The sequence below is a fragment of the Sinocyclocheilus rhinocerous genome, unplaced genomic scaffold, assembly GCF_001515625.1.
Source record: "Sinocyclocheilus rhinocerous isolate Xijiao unplaced genomic scaffold, SAMN03320098_v1.1 scaffold111, whole genome shotgun sequence".
Taxonomy (NCBI): domain Eukaryota; kingdom Metazoa; phylum Chordata; class Actinopteri; order Cypriniformes; family Cyprinidae; genus Sinocyclocheilus; species Sinocyclocheilus rhinocerous.
In genome coordinates, this window is record NW_015642811.1 from 206,217 (window position 1) to 227,762 (window position 21,546).

At 36.8% G+C, this 21,546-nt stretch overlaps 1 protein-coding gene across 1 annotated transcript in view; it reads left to right on the plus strand.

The window, feature by feature from the left end:
- The window catches only part of LOC107756425 (A disintegrin and metalloproteinase with thrombospondin motifs 2-like), a 123,920-nt gene that overhangs the window by 78,390 nt on the left and 23,984 nt on the right, over positions 1-21,546 (plus strand). The window contains exons 4-5 of the mRNA XM_016573524.1: positions 9,744-9,943; positions 20,697-20,780. Of these exons, the coding sequence (XP_016429010.1) occupies positions 9,744-9,943; positions 20,697-20,780 (284 nt within the window). The remainder of the gene's footprint in view (positions 1-9,743; positions 9,944-20,696; positions 20,781-21,546) is intronic.

Consider the following 21,546-nt stretch of genomic DNA (forward strand, 5'->3'; position numbering starts at 1 on the left):
CATGGCCTCCTAGTCTGCCTGCTCCGCCATGGCGCCCTGAACTGCGTGCTCCGCCATGGCGCCCCGAGCTCCCTGCTCCGCCATGGCGCCCCGAACTGCCAGATCCGCCATGGGTCCCGGAACGGGCGCCGCCCTGGAGGCCTTCCGTCCTGGAACCCTGCTCCTAGAGGCCCCCAGAGCGCCCACTCCCCTCTCCCCGTTGTATGTTGTACGGTGCGGGACGGAGTAATGTCAGACTCTGTTCCTTGTTTTGTATATGTCTACCCTTGCTACGTGTGTTTTCCTGGTTCCCTGGACATAATTAAAGTCTATATGTTTGAATTCAACTCTGCGACTCCTCGTTCCGTGTTCCTCACAGTAGCGAACCATGACAAGCACTGACTGTTGTCAGACTCCTTGTGCAAACAAAAATATCACTGGATTATTACAATTAATGGCAAAATGAATGTTTGGAAATGTAAACTGATATTTCCTACTGACACACTACAGCAAAAGATAGAAATAACTGACTTAAAACCATTTTTTAGCTGGTGAAAATACTTGTGTTCTAATAATTTTGGCCACTACTGTATATGTATGTACCTATATATAATATCAAGTAAGACCAACTTTTGAGATTTTGTCTCATTTTTTTAAAGCAAAATCATTCCTTTGCTGTGTAACTTGTTGTATAACTGAGGCAACATAATATATGTTTACAAAGTGCATGTAGTAGCCACTCTCATGCACAAGCTTTGTAGAATGAACCTTCATGAGTGATGATTCACTCTTAATACACTACTCATCCTTTGGACTGTTACAAACTAGGTTACAGAGACGAGAGAAAGGTGACCACTTCCTCAGTATTATAGTGACACGGGACAGTCAGGAACCGGCCCTGTAGTTTTCTTGACAAAGTAATTTGATTTGTTTATTGTCTAATGCTGTTACGGCTTGATAATTAATTTATCACAGGTTTTAAGTGAAACTCTCTGTCTTTCGCTGATCTGTGTACCGCTGGATTAAAGGACATTACCTGTGCAGTGAAACAAGGAGAATTAAATAACACTCAGTGTCGTGTTCAGATTGGAAATGGAAAAAATAACCCTCTTTGAAGGCTGTTATTGAATTTCATCAAAGAAAGATAAGCCCCAACATTTCCCCTGTCTGTTTCCCCTTGCTACACATTCAGTGCTGACTCTGTCCAAACCATATTACTATACGGTTGTATAGCATATCCCTCTGTGTTGCTGCTTTTACTAATGCACACCCACATTTGATGGAGTGAAATCATTACTCTGTATAGGATATTCAGTTCCTTGTTGTACCCTATGCACGTTAACATATTTTTATGAATTTTATAGCTTAGAAATTGGGCTATATGAGGCATTTTCTCTGAATAATCTCTTTAATAATCATCGGTTATGATAGCTGTTAATGAAAGCTGTTTAGTAAATTTGCCTATTTGTTTTTGGTGCTGCATTCATGTATAAGTTGCATTGCAGTTGCATGCATGAATAGGCACAGTTATCAGAGATGAAAGTAAACATTGTGCCTGAAAATCCGATTCTCTCCATGGATTCAGAGAAATGGCAGTCCAGATTTATTCAGTCAGTGCCATGGGAATGACACGCACCGGACATCTGCTCTGGTGCGGCAATCCGCCACAGATAATCCAATTAAAATGGCAGTTTATTAAAATGGGAAAACACAAGAAGGGATATTTTTCTTTGCTGCTGGAGGAATATAGAGTTACAGAGGGATGAGTGTATTGATTAATGATGGAGCTTTCCAATGGGTTCCAAGAGAGAACACGGATCACATGAAGGGACAATATTGCATGGTTGCATTGCACGCTGAATGGTGTGCATAAAAAGGAGCAAATTTACTGTAAAATTGTTAAAAGAGTAATATTATGCAGTCAACAGGTAATTCATACAGTAATTGTTTTGCACTGTGTGGAGTATATTTTGATTCATAAACCTATGTACCAGTGGAATGATTTATTATGAAGAATTATACTTCATAATCCTGGCTTAGATATGTGTTTATCATTTTTTTTCTTTAGTGTCTCTAATTTATGACAGAGTAATCTGTGTCTATTGGAGAGGCAGTCTATTGGATCTTTATTTAAAAAGCGCCTGTCATTTTACTATAGGTTTGCTCAATTAAAGTATATAACTGGCTGATGAATTTTCATAAATCATATCTGATATATATCCACATTCCCTGTGGGAACTTCTGCCCGGGATCATTTGCATACATATTGTGTCACACCTTTTGTTTTTCTCCACCTCCTCTACTCAAGACCTTTTCTACAGTCTTTTTGCAGTTGAGATGGCTGTAGCCTATGTGACAGCTAGCTGAAATAATTTCATCTCAGAATCAAACCGCTGAAGTATATCATCAAATCGTATTGCATCAATCAGTATCTGATGTTATTGAAAGAGCATGTAAAGATGAGCTTGAACTTGCTCTGCAGTTAAGGCAACTAATGTGTCTAAATTAACTTTTAGTAGACAATATTTTAGCATCTAAAATGTATGTTTGGTCTTTTAGAAAACGGACTATATATATAATATATACATTTTTTTTTTAAACTTTTTTTCTTTTTGTGTATATAGTCTTTGCTGTCTTCGGAAGAAGGCAGAGTGCTGTAGTATATCCCTTATCACCATAACATGACTAGTGCCATTTCTCACCTGCTGTTCACTGACATTGATCCTGCTTCCTCTAATGGCACATATTTGCTCTAAAGCAGAGAGCTTTGAGAATTTTTATTATTTCCATAGAGATAAAGGTCAGGGACAAAAGACATACACAGATCCCAGTTAAAATAAGTTAGAATTCACACTTTTAACACTGCCTGTGAAATCTTGAAGATTTGAGTTAATGAGTTGCTAAAATACCATTTTACTGAAGCAAAAGGTTCTGTCGAAGGTAAGATTTTGTATCCCAAAGGGTTGTATTGTGTTTTTTTTTTCTTTCAACTAATCAAAAGTCTTTTTGCAATTGGAATATATCAGCTTAACATTGGTTGGACCTTTAGGAGACAGTGACCAAATGTTATGCAAGTGTTTTCGGATCCAGAGAAAAACCAGAGAAAAACCAGAGAAAAACGTAACAGGAATATGGTAATCAGTAGGCTACTCTGGTACTTTTATCAAAATACCACTAATTTCATCACTTTACCATAACATTTATTTGCTTGTTTATTGTCATTTAAATCAAGTAACAGCAGACAAGAGTTTTAAAATGCTGAACCCATCTAGACAGAAAATATTAAAAGGTATGTGTGAATGTAATGGAACATAAACCTCTTGGATGCAAACTATAGTTCTAGCAAATGCTTGACTCAACAAATTAAGGAGTTTCAGAGAGCATCTATAGCTGTTGGCCACTTTTCAAGCTGATAACAGGAGCAGCTGTCTTCCAGGATCTCTGTGAGCCAGAATAAGTTTGTAAGAGGCACCTGTACAGTTCCAGCACTGTCTATTCTTGCAACCTCCTGTTGTATCTTCGGGGAGAGAATGAGACACTTGCCATGTCAACACCTTTGGAGGTCAGTGTGGCCTTGTCTGTTGCTTCTACTCATCTGTCACTGTTCTGGGGCTCATCCACTGACCTCTGTGGCCCACATGCATGGACAGTGACACAGCCAGGTCAGATTTTACTTTTGAGCTTAAAGGGATAGTTCAACCAGAAATTAACGTCATCTTTTTCTCACCAGCATGTCATTCCAAGCCTGTATGACTTTCTTTTTAATGTTAAAGTTAAATTAAAAAAAAAAAACTGTTTTCTTATCAACATTCTTCAAAATATATTTTATGTTCCACATGATAAAGAAAGTCATACAGGTTTGGAATGACATGAGGGTGAATAAATTGAGACAGAATTTTCATTTTTGCATGAAGTATCCTTTTAAATGACTGCTTTTATTTAGGAGATGCCACATGTTAGGAGTGCTTTGGAGATTTTTTAAAATTAGAAATTATTGTAGTATTGTATTAAAATGAGAAGTAGTCTAATATTACTGTAGTAATAGTCTCATATTACTGTAAGCAGTATTGATTCACTGCTGTATAGCAATACAATTAATGTATTTTTTTTCATGCAGAATAGTGTACACTTACAAGAAAGTACTCCCCATTTAAGAAAAAAATCTCTTATGTCTCAATTGTTTCTCCTAGATAGCAGTGCTATCTACTGCAAGTGAAATTAGATCAAATTGATCAAGTTTTTTGCTTATTGCAAGTCTCCTGCTTACAGATTTTCTAGAAAATCATGCCTTTTTAAAAGAGATCTCATTAGTCTCTCAAAAGGTTTTTAGATACAGGTGTCAGTATGACCTCAAACGTTTTTCATTAAATTCAAGGCTAAATTATCTCAGCTATACCACAACTGCTAAAATATAAAGCACTAAAGACTTACTGTAGGTTTACAATTGTCTTATTTGTGTCTGTTTAAATGTTCTAAGGAATTTTAGGAGACAGATTTGAGACAAAGTAGATACTTGATGAAACTATTTGTGAGAACTACATTAAGCCTCCTGAACTATAAAAGAGCAATAAGATCTTTCATTGATATAGTGATTATTGCAGTGTAAAATCACAGTACTTACAATATTCATGTAGGTTTTTCAAATGCTGATTTTTTTTTCTCTTTTTTTTTGTGTGTACCCCCATTTCAGTGAGACATCCAATCACAGTCTTGCACACATTTTGGGTTCTGTGTGTAAACAACTATCCCCAAACTCAGTCTCCCTGCATTTAACATATAGCCACCGTTAGATGCAGAGAGAGGGTAGGGGAAATGAAGAATGTAAAGCTGACCTGTGAGAGAGCAGGCGTCTGGTGCAGAGACGTTGAGGAGGAGGAGGTGGAGGAGGACCCCTCCCATCTCACCATGAGTGGGTGGATTTCTCTGTTTATCTTTAAGATCTGGCAGTGACAAAAAAGACTGAAAACTGTCTTTTTTCATTTTTCTTTTATTTCATAAGAGGCTCTCTTATGGCATTCTTATGAAATCATTCCCTTGTGTAGATATCCAGAGTTTAATGTGTGAATTGCTGGATGGCTTGATATAGCCCAGTGGAGCATTTCTCCCATGGTGCTTTGCTGTTGCTTGTACATGTCTGACTTTGAGGACAGTCATCTATTAAGATTATGGAACACTAAAAACCAGATATTCCACATTTGATAAATCAAAGCCTCCTGTCTGATAAAACCGTGCTCAATTACCTAGTTATATTTTACCAGTAATTTTTTTTTCTGAATAAATATTTAAATAAAATGTAATTAGATAAACTTCCAGCAGCCATAGATCATTAAATATGTATGTATATATATATATATATATAGGTGCAATTTCGTGAGATCGTCATAACCCATGCGGTAAAAAATATATATTTGCAAATATATTTTTAAATATATATTCCTAAAATATGTTTTGAGATGTATTTACATAAATATATTTCTGCCAATATATATTTTGGCAATTTTTTCCATTTAAAATATATCAAAACATAAATATATTTTACATCTTGACCATATATTTCAAACCAAGGAAATACATTCACATAAGTCACATTTGAATAAAAAACTTGACTTGAAAAAACAACAACATTACAATATAATATAACAATGAAACTTTATTAAATCATTATTTCTTTAGTTCTAGTTTTCTTTAGTAGGCTGTTACATTTGCATTAGTCTAAATTTAAGCTACTGTAAGATTAGAAATGTATTTTCCTTCCCCCCAAAACATTTTGAAATACATTTTGGTATATGAAGGTTGAATATATATAAAAAAAATTATATTTAAAAAATGTATTTATTTGAGCTTTACTTTTTGCAACATATATTTAGCATATATTTACAATATATTTTGGCCAGGAAAAAAAATTGTATGAGAATGCTGAATAGGAATACAGTGATAAATGTGCAAAGATTATTATTAATATATTGTATTATATTATATTATTATATTACTTGGGGGAGGGTGAAATGATACTATGATTACCATTATAGATTAAAAAAAGGTGCTGACCTCTATTCTACAGTAACATTGCCAGTTTACTTACCACATAGTAAACATTAGTGCATTGTTGGCATTAATATAGAGCTTAATCAAATGGCATACTTTATTACTGCTGGAGATGATTTAGTTACTGATATCATTACCAGCTCTCAATGGCCTGGTCCTAAAGGCTTAATTTGATCTTGGCTTTTACAACACACCATTAAAGATTAAAAGGCAGAAAGAGCATTAGTTGAGCACTGGCTGTTAGAAAATGTGTGTAGCTGGATCAGATTTCCCTAAGGTTGAGATATCCTTCCTCAAGAACACAGAAAGGCTCGCTTGTACATCTGCTGCATGTACACACTTTCTCACACTCTAATTAAAAACACTGTCTGACATTACCGGCGCACAGCCAATGTGCAAGCTGTTTGCACGCAGATCGTCTACAGAACATTATTATACTTTTGCTACATATGGGACAATATTCTGTGCTGGAAAACCTCACATCTTTAGAGGTCACATGTGCAATGACCTAGAGGTCATTTAGAGGGGCCACATTCCTGTTTCTGTTGATGTTTATGGAGAATCATTTTATCATCTGGAATCATCATATGGAGAGTCAAGCTACAGTTTATATATAGCTGATTATGCTGTGCTGATGCTGATTTGTGTCATCGTCATATTCTAATGTCTGTTTTGATTGGTCAGGGATCAATTGTTCCAGCTTTTGTGATTGTGCAAGGTTTCATTGCCTCCTTACAACCCATTGCAGCCCAGTGCTGCTCATTTGCATTTGGACTTTTTGAGTGAACATGTGAGTTCTGCCACAGGCCTAATTGCAAAAGTTGTTTTGGAAGTCAAGACGTAAAGATTCAAGATTTAAGAGTTTGTAAATGCAAACTTGTGGTTGTAAATCAATTTAAGTACAAAACGAAATATGTATTCAAGTAAGTTTGTCTTTTTTTTTAACTATATCAGAATAAAATAACTATTTCTTTTTTACTTTATTTCACCATTTTGTATTTAATAATTTTTAATTTATTATACTTTACTGAACATTTTGATTCTATTTGACTGTTCTATGATTCTGACTTTGTATTTTTTGTTTCTGACTAGATTTGTTATACTATTTTGACTTTTGTATTTAATATTTTTGACTATTTATTATTGTATGTAATTGAATATTTTTGGATACTAGACTATTTTGTATTTAATAAATCAGACTACTTTTATTATTTGTTATTTTATATTTTTAAACTCGTTTTATTATACTGTATTGAATATTTTCAACTCTTTATATTTAATATTTTGACTAGATTTATTATACTATGTGGACCTATATTTATACTGTATTTGGCTATATTGTGATCATTTGTGTGCAACTTCAGAACACACACTGTAAAAAAAAAAGAAAGGTAAAAACAGGGCACAATGTACTGTTTTAATATGAAGGAATTTTATTTTATTTTATTATTTCCTGTATGTTGATTTTTCCAGTTCATTGCATTGTTTTAGGGTAAATGGAAATATCCGAAAACTATCAATACATTTTCATTTACATTAAACATTTTTTTTTTTTTTTTGCAGTGCAGGTTTGGGATTATTTTCTGCAAATGAAAGTAATACCATTCAAATTTTCACTTTATAAATTTACACATTGGCCTGTCAGTATGGTACATGCTCTCAGATTAAGATCTACAAGTTCTTGCAACACTTTTACCTCGATAAAAAACTTGTTTGTGCTTGGCTGTGTCTGCATATTTCTATGTGCATGTGTCAGCGGACACGTTTAGATACACCAAACTCTCGTTCTGCAGTTTGGCGGCCCGACGACCATAAATCTGTCACTCATGGAGATGAGCATGTGATAGTTTGAGATGTTAGAAACCAAGTGAAATTACCTACTGTGAGTTCAGTACTTACATCACAACTGCAGTACATGATATCAATCTTTTCAAATGTTCTGAGCACCTTCCCCTCTCTCGTTCCTGCGTTTCTTCCATCTTTCTCTCACTCATAGGTTCTCTTGACATTTGCAAAGGTTGAAAGACAAAGTAGCTTTGTGTCCTGATAAGGGCGAGGACTCCTCAGCCTGAATGTGAATGTTCTCTCATGAGATCAGTACGGAGCTGGGTGTATTTGACAGGCAGGGTGATGGGTCAAGTTTTGGAGGATCACAGAATAGCAGAAAAAGGCAGATGTCATAGAAGGAGGTTAGTCGTCACAGTAGGGTAGAGCAGGGGAAATCTCCCTTAAGGAAAACTGTATTGTTTCTTTTCCCAAATAAACTATTTTTCCATGATAATGGATATAAAAAAGGCATGTTTTTCATTGAATATTTCTTTATGTTGCATTTATGTGCATTATGTTGCTATTTATTTGATCAAAAATACAGTAAAATAGTAATAGTGTGAAATATTATCACAATTTAAAATAACTTTTTAATATATTTATTTTAAAATGTAAATTATTCCTGTGATGGCAAAGCTGAATTTTCAGCATCATTACTCCAGTCTGCAGTGTCACATGATCCCTCAGAAATCATTCTAATATGCTGAATTGCTTGAACATTATAAATGCATTTACTGTCACTTTTGATCAGTTTAATGCATCCCTTGCATTAAAAAAATTCTTTTAAAAAAACGTACTTTTAAACAATAATGTGTAGACTCAGTTTGAGTAGATTTGGTTCAAAAAAAAAAAAAAGCAAATATTTAACACTTTTTTATTAGCTTCTGAACTGGTATTAACAGGTTCTGAGGTGACCCTCAGATCATCATCAGCCTTGAAAAGTGTATGCTATAATATCAGCCTGGTGCAGGTATTGCTACAAAATCGACACTATTATTCGCTATTAACTAAGAATAGTTAGTAAGTTTAAGTTCAATATAGGTATGGGGTGTAGGATTAAGAGATCTAAATGGTCATGCAGAATAAGGCATTAATATGTACCTAATAAATACATGTGCTAGTAATATGCATGCTAATAAGCAACTAGTTAATCGTGAGAACTGGTCCTTAAAATAAAGTATTACCACAAAAATTCTTATGTTTATACAGAATACTGTGCATAATAAAAGACATGAGCCAAGAGCATGTTAATTGCTTTTGTTGTACTGTAGAAGCTTTCTTCCAGTTTTGTGTGGAAATCTGCTGACACGGGCTGTGATATTATGAACACCTGCTGGTGAGAGGAAGTTTACAACCCTACAAAATCCTTCATGATAATAAACACCAACACAAATGAAAAAAAAAAAAAAAACACTCCGACACCTTTCGTTTTGGTTTATTGGAAATTTTCTCTGCTTGTCTTCTTGCCTCTGTAGCCCTATAATAATATGTTACTGACTCTCAGCATTAAGATGATGAATATTGTTCTTACTCTTGGATTATCATCCAATAAGAAAGTGACTGGTGAGCTAATAATAGTCTGCACCGAGTGTTGGTTTACCCATGAGCAGGTTGCCTAGGAAACGTTACATAATTGGAGCATAGAAGATGCCCCCAGCTGATTGGGTGATGGAGACAAGGTGATAGATCTTCCTCAATGTGTTCTCTCCTCCATGTTCCATCTATCCGCCTGGAGAGGAAATGACCCCATGACACCACATATAGTGGCTAGTGGTTTGATAGGTTTCTTCCTTTCATGTCTTTAACAATATGTCACTCAAAAGAAAAAAGGAAGTACCAATTTCTGTGCATTGCTGTAATGATTTATCAGTTTACACTGTGTTTCTTCATAGGTGCTGATTTGGGCGGACTGTTGGACCTTGAGACTCTGTATCAGGGTGTTGAAAGCAGTATTAACCAGAGCCGACGAGCCCGCAGACAGCTGCCGGAACGAATCTACAACATTGAGGTTTTGCTGGGGGTGGACGACTCCGTGGTGCAGTTTCACGGGCAGCAGAAAGTGGAGAAGTACCTTCTCACTCTTATGAACATCGTAAGTGTGCTCGAGCCACCCACGCTGCCTGTTGTGTTTGGGTTACCCTTGAGAAAAATCAAAGAACGATAGAAACTACTCTGTCAACAGCGCAGCAGTTCTACAGGCATAAGACAGCATTGTAATAAACAACTGAGATGAAGCTGGCTTGTGGTGAAGCATTAGAGACACGGTGTTGACACCAGAGGTACTAGTGTTTATAGCATTTATATTCAATCCTGCAGTGTTTCGAAAACATTTTAAGTAGGGCTATCTATCTATCTATCTATCTATCTTTCGTTCTGTTTGTTATTCTGTTGCTCTGTTTAGCTAGCCTATAAACCATCAAACATCAAGTCTTTTAAAACATTTTCCCCCCGAAAATATTTTGATGTTTGACTGTGTCAGTCCAACATTAAAGGTTTGGTTTAATATTTTGACCTAAATTTTTTTTTTAGTTGTTGAATTGATTTCTGGTTCACTTTTGGTACTTTCAAGCATTCAGATTCAAGAACTGAATTGTAATTTAAAATGCATTCTCAATTAAATCGCATAAAATGTGGTTAATTAATTACAACAGAGCTCTGTTGTATAAATCTACTGCTGTCCAAAATTATTGATTTTTCCTTAAAAAAGGATCAAAACCTACTGTTAATCACAATTCAGCTGATTAATATCCCTAGCTTTAAGTGTTGTTAAGCTCCACTTGTGAGTATTTAGGAACGTTTTTTTGATATTGAAGTATTTGAAAATATTAAAATATTAGTCACAAAGATTTCATGTACTGTTAGCTCTCACTAGTGACGTTTGTCTCTAGAGGAGATGTCTGGCTTAGTTTATGCGATTTGTCTGTATTTTTTAAATTTTTTTTTGTGAGAAAAGAAGGATGTCAAGTTCAGGTAAATCTGGATGCAGTAAATCAGTGGCTTTGTGTCATGTGGTCCAGGGTGATGGTAAGCCGGGGGGAAAATATGCTTCAGGACAAAACAGCTCCCATCTGCGCCTTGCTATGTGTCCTTTAATCTCCACAAATTAAACCTACGCAGTGACAAAGAGCAAGAGAGAGAGATCAGCTAGCCAACAGATATTATATCATCAGTAATAGTCAATGATGTGAGGTAAAATCAGACACATATTAGATCAGTTCTGCAGTCATTTTTCTACATCATGGATCACTCCATTTAAGATGAAATGTGATGGGAGGAAAAAGGCCAGAGAAAAATGTATTATAACCTCACCATTTTTCTCTATATTGCATATTTTCTCTAGTTATCACGAGTCCCCGAACAATTTCTGCAGCTGTGCCACTGCCATCTCCTTTTCCTCTCCTCTCGTTCTCATCCTAGGGGGTGTTTCAAACGCTGCATTCTGAATAAATGACAGGAAAACAGATAAACAGAAATATATAAATAACATTGCGTCTCCTTTCTCTCCCACGCGTTGAGTTCTTGCGCTTTCTTCTTGAAAGTTTACTTTGCTCCTTTTTGGAAGGCATGTCTCTCTCGCTCTCCGGGAGTCAAGGAGAGAAAAGAGAGAGACATAAAGCAGGTTCCCTTTCAGTCGGTCACTCTCGACGTCACGTCGGATGACCGACGAAATTGGGATCTCGCTTAGAGGGACCAATCTACTTCGAGTGTAAACTAAACGAGCCAATGCACATTGGCATGCGATTATTGCATCCAGCTGCTGCTGATCACAGCGTGAGTATAAGTAGGCAGCAGATGCAGCGCATATTCAGCTTTTCGCTGAGGAGCCGAGCGATCACATCGTTCTGCTCCTGACTACTCTACTGAGAAAAGAAGACTGAACGTGTTCAGTGCGCTCTTGGAGAGCTCTTCGTGTTGGCGGTACGGCGCTTCAGCGGTGGTGGTTTCCCGTGTCGAGTGGGTTGCACACAACAGGCTGCACTACCCCTGTGTGTGTTGCAGACGGCCATCTCCCCTGTGCGCTTCAGCACACTGAAAGAGCAATTTCCATACTAAAAGAGCTTCACGGGTGGAACGTCTTTTTGAAGACGCGTCTTTTTAAAGATGTCTTACCACCCGTGTGTTTCTGGGTGCGGTCGTTACCTGGCGCCGGGTGATGGTCACGATCGCGGCCTCTCGTGCCTGGGCGTGAAGCACGCTGAGGCGGCTTTCGAGGATGACTCATGCTCCCATTGCGGGGGTATGACCATCTCGGAGTTGCGGACCAGACTCCGTTACCTGCAAGGGGGCGGAGTGCCCGTGCCACTGCCTAGATCTGGGGTTCCCTCTGGTGGCAGCCGGGGGTACCCTTTTTCTGGCAGTGGGCGGACTGGTCTCACGGTCACGGTGAGGAATTCCCCTCCTACAAGGAAGGGGATGCCCGAACCAGCCGGCACTTCGAAGCCAGCGGAGCCCTCGAGAGAGCAGGCTGGATCCTCCCGGGGGATACCACCTGTTTCTTCCGAGGCTCCCCCCGACGATCGGATGTCGATTGCAGCATCGGAGGGTGAGCCAGACACTCGAAGTAGATTGGTCCCTCTAAGCGAGATCCCAATTTCGTCGGTCATCCGACGTGACGTCTCCGTTCCCTCCTTCAGGGAACGAGGGTTACCATACGTAACCGAGACGTTTTTGCCCTTTTTTCCTCCATTTTCCCTGAATTCTCCTCTTTTTGTGTTTGTTGCACATAAGGGTTGTGTGTGATGATGTGTTATGTGTAGCGCCTGAGTTTGTTGTTGGTTTTGTGTGTGATGAGTGTGTGTGTGTGTGTGTGTGTGCATAAATGTCATTGCTGCTCTGTTGCTGTGTTTGCTCAGAGTGAAAAAGTCTTTCATTCATGTTCTCCTGGTCAGTGGCTGGTCTCTCTCTATGATCCAGCAGGAGAAGAGAGTGGGAGCTGTCTGTCTGTCTGCCTGAAAAGGGATCCGTCTACGGGACTGTACGTGGGTGGCAGGGTTGAGCGCCATTCATAACTGAATTTAGAATGACTTTTAAATTCCTGAATGTGAATCGGTTTGGAACTGAAGTAACAAAACAAATACAGAATTCAAATTCAAATTTAAATATAAGGATTAAAATGGAATGAGGTTTCAGAATGAATTACCCATAAACATGTCAAGATAGTTCATTATGTTCACATAGAAACGTTAAATGATATTCGTAATTAATGTTTGAAATGCCACCTACAGTATAGGAATGCATATTTAACGTAGATTATGTTTACATTTATTATTTAGTTATATTTAACAAATAAGACCCTATCAGTTCAAATTCCGGCTCATGAATGGGATAGGAGACAATTCTTAAATTCTGAATTCACACTGTTACAGCCCACTTCAGAAATGCCGTTTGAATTTTCTATCCTCATCTGAATAATGGGTTTGTTCAAAGCAGTGTCAAAATTAAAATGTTATTATATGACCAGTATTTGCCCACTGAAATTGATTGAAGGCATATTTTTTTAACCATATAAAAAAGACATAGAATATAATTGCAACATATAAATACACACACACACACACACACACACACACACATATATATATATATATATATATATATATATATTGAGATTTATACATCATCTGAAAGCTGAATACATTAGCTTTCCAATGATGTATGGTTTGTTAGGATAGGACATACACAGAGATACCGAGATACAACTATTTGAAAATCTGGAATCTGAGGGTGCAAAAAAAATCTAAATATTGAGAAAATCGCCTTTAAAGTTGTCCAAATGAAGTTCTTAGCAATGCATATTACTAATCAAAAAATTAAGTTTTAATATATTTACAGTAGGACATTTACAAAATATCTTCATGGAACATGATCTTTACTTAATATCAATAATTTTGACCCATACAATGTATTTTTGGCTATTGCTACAATGAAGAGTTCAGATGCAAAAGCCTCTAAGTGCCATTTTAAATTTTCTTCTAAAATGAGCATTTTTCTCAGGCTCCTATGTTTATGTTCAGTTATTTCACTTAAATGGCAATGGAAAGAACCTATTCATTGCCATTAAAGTGAAATTACTGAATAAAACAAATCTAATAATGCTACACATTCAGTGATGCTTGTATATTGAGGCATTTTAAATATATAGCTGTTCGTTTATTTTCACATTATGTGGCATTTTTGTCATGGTTCATATCTAATTCTGGTCTGTTCGATATGTTAATCTCTGTGTGGAGTTGTTGTATTTGTGAATGGGATTTTGGTTTGTTCTGGAGAACTGGTCCAGTGACTCACTCTGCCCTCAATTTATAGAACCGAGTGAAACAATTCTTTAAAATGCACTAAAATTGATTGGCTTTACTTCATAGGTCCATGGGAAATGATGAGGAATCGATGCGTCAGAAAGGGATCAAAAGATCTGGAGGCCTCTTGTCTTACGCCCACCCTTCCAATCCACCAATCAGCCGTCCTTCACCTTTATTACGCCCCTTTAAGATTGGCTCTTTCAGATTTAGTGTTGCAGTTGAGATAATGGACCGGTATTTAATGCGGAAGCTCTTTGTGGGAGAGTTTGTTGTTGTTGATTCTCCTTTCTAGTATTCAGTCTTGGAAAGTCTCACAACATGCTGATCTAAGATTGCCTTTAGCTCAAGACCGTAAGTACCACATCAGATCCAGGAACACAGCATCACAGCCCCTCGACGGTGCCCACGGGCTCTTAATGCTTGTACTCAGACTCGTTTCACATTTTTGCACGGGTGACCAGCGCAGCCAGCCTGTGTAATGGAGCTGAGACCTTTGTGTGTAGCATTAATTGTGTGAATTGAAAGTCGACAATATTAATTGCTTCCCTCTATATTAGTCGCTCCTCAGGAGTAAACAAGATGTGCAGGCGGGCGGACCGTTATGTAATCAGCTCTTCATAGACACGTTGTTCTGGCCCTCAAATGTCAGACAGGTAATAATGGTCCAAAATGTCAAGTTAAAATGGCAGAGATTCAGTAATGAGTCTGAGCAAATACTGTCCACCAGTGCGTACCTTCATATCTCTGAGCATTCCTGTACATTACAGAAGAATGAAGGGGAGATCGGCCAGCCAAGAGCCTGATGGGATTTCTATACTCGTTCACTTTCCTCTCCCAGACTGAAACATGATGATGATGATTCAGCATAATATGTATGTGGGATGCAAGGTAAAAATCAGCGTTGTATAGGGAACGAAATGCTTGCCCGTGGGTGTTTTGTTAAATTGTTTGGGCTGGCAAACTAATTTTTGACTGTAGATCAAAGCATTAGTATTATACTATTTTTTAAATTACTTTAATCTCTCTTACTACCTCCACTTTTTAAAGAAGTAGTTGAAAGAAAGAGTTTACTTCTTAGTAAAGAAGCAAATCAGTGTTGGCGCAAATAGCCTCGCGGGCAGTGTGCCGACATATAGCGCTGTTGTGCTTCGGCGTCCTGATTCCTCTCTCTCCCACTTCGCTTCCTGTCTCATATGCTGTACTATCCTAATAAAAAGGCAAAAACGACAAAAAAAAAATATATATATATATATAAGATAAGAAGTAAATCAGTGTTATAACAAAATGCTTTGTGCAGGAATGGTTTGTCAATGTGTATAGACTGGTAAGAGGTCATTTATGTAGTTCATTTTGAGGCATTTAATTATTGCAGCTTACCCTTACCTCATTTATATGCGTATTATATGCAGATCTAACTAGTTCCCACCTCCACTCAATCACGCCAGCTTGGACCTTCTCTGCTTTCACTCAGTTAACTTAAGTAGCACACACTACACAATAGCAAGTGGAAATGTTGGAAAAGTCGTTACCGAAGAGTGAATCCGTGAGTGATTCATTTTCAAATTCTGATTAGATTATAGCCTAGAAAGCTTGTAAAGAGTGCTCTTCTTATAATTACTATTACTATTAAAAGCTGTCGCTCATTGTAGTTTGTTGCGATCTCATAAAGTTACATTCAAATCAATGAACCTCTATACACTGCACAATGAATCTCTTATTTACATCGCGTCTACACTTTGTCTATTATATTGAGAGTAGAACTCAGCACTGGTGTTTTGAGTTCTGTCTAACCTAAACACCTCTGATTGGCTCTTGTGAAATTCATGAAATCAACAGATATGTCTGTGATAGGCTACATTGCCTATCACAGACATATCTGTTGTGCTGCAAAAACACATTGTGAATAGAAACCTATGACCAGTGGAGATAATAATAAAAGCCCCTCCCCACAAGTTGATGGGATTGGTTACATATTTGTGAAGGTAGGAAACGAGCGCTTTCAAACAGCGTTTTTGAGACAGTCTTTGGTACATTGCCATTTTAAGGAGAAAAGCTCAGCAGTGGTATTGACTGATGAATTTGCACATGGTTTGTCCTTAAGCATATTTAAAGCAGCAGACAGACATGTAAACACCAGCCAGATAATGTTAAAAACTTGATTTTCACCACAGGGGGTCTTTAACAGGTTAATGTTAAAACACCAAAAATGCCTGATTAAGGAAACACTTTGGAACCTAAATCCCTTCTATTGAAGTTCTTTTTACAGTTTGGCAGGGACATATGATAAACAGGGCTTATAAGATAAAAGTTGGCCACTTTTAAATGGTTTCTTTTCATGGCTCTTTCACACATTTGATTTGGGAATGTTTTCATTTCATGTGCTAATATGCTAATATTTCTCAATGTCAACCGATTTTTTTTCTCCTCACTCGATCAATGGCCACACACGCACACATACTGTAGACTTTTTTCTCTTCCCTCTTTCCCTCCTCTAACCCTATCTTCCTATCTGCACCCTCTGCTATTTTCTCCACTCTACCCTCCTTCCTCTAAAGCAGTGAAGCCACAATGCTAGCCCCTGCTGCATTATTAATGGAATATTAATGATTTTCTGACTTGCCGACCTCTAGGTTTCCATTAGTTACCTGTAGGCTGATGAAACCCAGTGCTCCTGAACAAGGCCAGCAACCAGGGCAGTACTAATGAGACCTACACTCTCACGATCATTAACATAGAGAGCGAGGGGTGGGAGGGGGCTATAGGGTTTTTGTTCTGTAGGAGGTTGAGGAAGAACCCTATTGGTGTTGCTGAAGATTTGTGACTCCAATTAATATTAGAATATCCATCCAGCGTTGCTTGTGATAAGCTTTTCTAGTAATGTGTGCATGTAGGGGTGGGCGGTATACAACAGCATGTTAGTGGCATCATGTTAAAATTTTCTAACATTTTGAGAATATTCTTTCAATACACCTTTTACGAGGTCATTTACTCATAATTATTAATATATTATCAATATTTCAAAATATCAATATTTTAATCTTGTAAACATCTTGATTTACAAAACTGACTTTTATATAAAAACAAAACTATTATGAGATTATTTTCATAACATTTAAAAATGTTTTAATGTGTAACTAAAATTCTGTCATACATTATTGTTTTTGCTAGAAACACTACTCTGAAATATTTTATTGCACATCCATGTTGTAATGTTTTAGTCAGTCAGATTGTCATTTTCTTCCTTCATTTAACAAAAATAATAAAAATAATAATTTCAAATTCAAAATTTTGAAAATTCAAAAATAATTGAATTTTTTTTCAAATTGTATTTTAAGTGACATTTTTGTTTTGTTTTGTTTTCGCACATGAGATGCAAGTTTGCAGAGTAAATAGTTTTCTGCTTGGTGCTGGAGGTTTTTATATTGCTTCCCAAATATTGTATAGCTTGACACATAGATCATGACATTAGTAATGCCAATGCCATTGGTTGCCAATGCATGTACTGCTGAAATTTGTAGTTTGGATGTACTATAAATTGCTTTTTTGGATTAAAAACATTGGTCACACTTTAGTTTAGGGACCAATTCTCACTATTAACTAACTATTAACTACGACTTTTGCCCCAATAAACTCCTAATTTGCTGCTTAATAATAGTTAGTAAGGTAGTTGTTAAGTTTAGGTATGGGATAGGATTACGGGATCTAAAATATGCAGAATAAGGCATTAATATATGCTTTATAAGTACCAATAAACAGCCAATATGTTAGTAATATGCCTGCTAATAAGCAACTAGTTCATTGTGAAAATTGGACCTTAAAATAAAGTGTTTTGGTGTTACCAAAACATCTACCGAAATTCGTAAATGTACATACAGAATTTCTACCCATTTATACCCTTCTTACAGTACAATGCATACTATACTATCCAGCCCCAGCGTATACTGTATTAATATGAGAGAAATAAACTTTTACTGCCAGCCGTGTCTTTTTTTTTCTTTGAAGTGAAGCCTGGAAACAAGGCAGTAGTCGTATCCCATCATGCACTGCTTCTCCTAATGCAGAGTCCTGAGGTGTTTCACAGTGTGTGTTCCATATGAAAGTCGTGCCTCAGTTTAACGATCATTAACGTTCAGAACACTGGAGTCTTGGTCACCTGGAAGTCATCTGTGCTTTTACCAGTCATCTGTATTAACGCGGTAACTAAGGCAACCGAGCCTAAGAGCTGCACTCTTTAGAATTTCTCAAGAAATCTTGGCGAATGCTACGAAAAGGCCTATACACACTAGTTTGAAAGATAAGCTTTTGGCAGCTACAGACACATATACTGATTTAAAACTGAAAGGGAGGGAATGATGAATTCAGTAAAGTTGTGAATTGTAAAAACAAAGTCTGCAGAACAGACAGCGCAACCAAAAAAATATTCCGACTGTCAAAAGGAATGACAGCAAGCAGAGAGGGAATGCCAGGAATACAGACACGCAGAAAGAGAGAGAAACACGGCCCCACCCCACTCTGAAGTTTGCCGGTTGCGCAGCAACCAGTGAATCGTACAAAAATAAAAGAGCAGGTGAGAAAGATCGGTTCCAGAAAGTGCGTTGTATAATCCTTTCCCATTGCTTTCCTTCTTCCTTGCCGCCCCCTTTTAAGCCCTTTCTTCTTGTCTGTCTTCGTCTCTTATTCTCGCTCCCCCTCCCGCAGTCTGTCCATCAGAAATCTCATTATTGTTGGCTGTGTATACATCTCGGTGTCTCATTAGCAGGCTTCGAGAGCGGCAGAGGACACCATGTCTTAACTTCTGTACCAATTTGTCTGCCCCTGTCTCCCTCTCTGTCTGGGAACAGCGTTTCCCACAGTGCATGAGGCCCATCCTTCTGCAAGCTGAATAAGTAAAGATGGCTGAGGTGTGGGGTGAGAAGTCAAACTGCAGAATCATGGGAAATGAAAAAGGCTCTCTTAAACGTTATTGGGTGCAGCTTTGCAGGTTGTCTATGTGTTGCTATGTGTGTGTGTTATGCTTTGCTGTCTCTGCGGAATGGCCCCAAAAATTTTGTAAAACCCTACTAAAAATAACCTAGCCTTAGATGGTTTGCTGGTCTTAGCTGGCTTAAGGTGGTCTAGCTGGAGTTCAACTGAAAAGCTGAAACATTATATTGCAACTTTAGTAAATGATAGCATAAGTACAACAGCTTCATAGTAAGCTATATAGTAATTTATTCCTGCGAAAAAGCGGAATTTTTACCAGTCATTACTTCAGTCTTCAGTGCCACATGATCCTTCAGAAATCATGTTAATATGCTGATTTGCTTCACAGGAAAAAAAAAAAATTAATAACAATTCTTACTGACCCTAAAATTTTGAAGATACAATTTAAAAGATAAAAAGGTTTTGGGGTTAGTATTCATAATTAATATATTATTTATAATTTATCCTATTTAATCCCAAATTTTTCCCAGACATGAAAATATCCAAATGATGTGTCATTAGTAACCCTTTGAAATAATAAATATTTTTTATTTTTTTTTATTTTTTTGAAAAAATTGTGCTTTATGGTCAGTCACAATTGTGACCGGTGGAATAATGTGTGTACTGAATTAACATATTTCTGCAGTCATAAAAAATATTATCTCAGCCCAGCTATTTTAAACTGTTTGATCACATTCTAGGTTACTATTATGCATAAAAAATCCTTATACAACATTGATAGGAATGCTGAGATAAAAGACAAAAAAAAAATACATCCATCAACATATACTTTTTTGTAACATACAGTACATCATACAATTTTTATATTAGTGCTACAAGTATTACAACATCAATATTGTAACTTATTTCTTACATTTGAATTTTTTATTTAGTGCAGTATTTTGTCATTGCAACATTTTAGTGCAATTTTCACTAACAACTGCAATTGAATTTATATTGTATACCTAAGTTCTCAGTTCACTATTGTGACCATCAAGATGTTTACTCAGTATATGACCACACTCAACAAAACTAAATATATGTCATTGCATATATGAATACTAGACACCTCAAAGAAAATGTGTACCAAATATCTTCTCCTTTCGTTATCTCCTTTCGTTTTGGAGCTTTGATGCAGCCATCATCTTCTCAAGGTGCAAACAGGAAATAAACTGCTCTGGTCATCTGACAATTTGCACTAACCATGTGCTAAGAATTTGCACTAACCACATCAGTCAGCAAGGTTTTTAGAGCTTTACAAATTAAAAACTTTTTTTATGGTCACTATTGTGGGATTAAATGGGTTAAAGTTGCTACGCCATTTTGCACAACAAAACATAATGCTGAAACATGTCTAAAAGGCAGACTCGAACATTGAATCTGTAGAAGATTTTCCCAGTGTGAAGTCTTGGATATCACTTAGTCATAATTCTCACTCAGAGCACTTGTGACCTCTGTCAAATGGCATTAAATTTACTTTAATGGAATGTATTCTAAAATGAGGCTTTTTGCTCTTACAATATCTGCCTGTCTCAATATTAAGATCTTAATGTTGCATCTAACACTGCTTTTCTCTCTTCACAGGTGAACGAGATCTATCATGACCATTCTCTCGGGGCACGAATAAACGTGGTGCTAGTTCGGATTGTTTTGGTCGATGCCAGAAAAGTAAGAAGCATTAATCTACTGACATCATGCATCAGATATCAGATGACAAGTTAAAGACAGCATGAATTCAAAATTAGCCATATTTGTTTTTTTATTTTTTTTATTACACATTTCTGTATGATCATTATGTTATGATTCATCATTGCATCTTTTGTGCAATTTGCTCAGCCTATGAAACAACTTAACTTTTTCGACTGACGTCACAAAACCCTGTCATTAATTTTTTTCTTAAATATCTTATATTGCTCAGAAATAAGCATATTTGTGGCAAACAGCCTTTCATGATTAATTTAATCCAGTCATATATCTAGTTATGTTGGTGAGCTTGGGCATTTCATGTTGTATAGTTTATAATGGTTTATAGTCATATCAAATGTGAACTGTCATTTCTTTTGTTAAATACATCACAGACAAATATTTGTAAACGATTTGTAGGCTAGCTTCCAAAAAAGTTGTAAACATTTGTGACAGTTTCAACATTTTTGAGGAGTCCCACACATTCAGTGTGGCTTAACCAGTGTTTTGAGTTTAGGATTGGGCTATCTGTTTTTTATTTGTCTCAAACAGGAAATAAACTGCTCTGGTCATCTGACAATTTGCACTAACCATGTGCTAAGAATTTGCACTAACCACATCAGTCAGCAAGGTTTTTAGAGCTTTACAAATTAAAAACTTTTTTTATGGTCACTATTGTGGGATTAAATGGGTTAAAGTTGCTACGCCATTTTGCACAACAAAACATAATGCTGAAACATGTCTAAAAGGC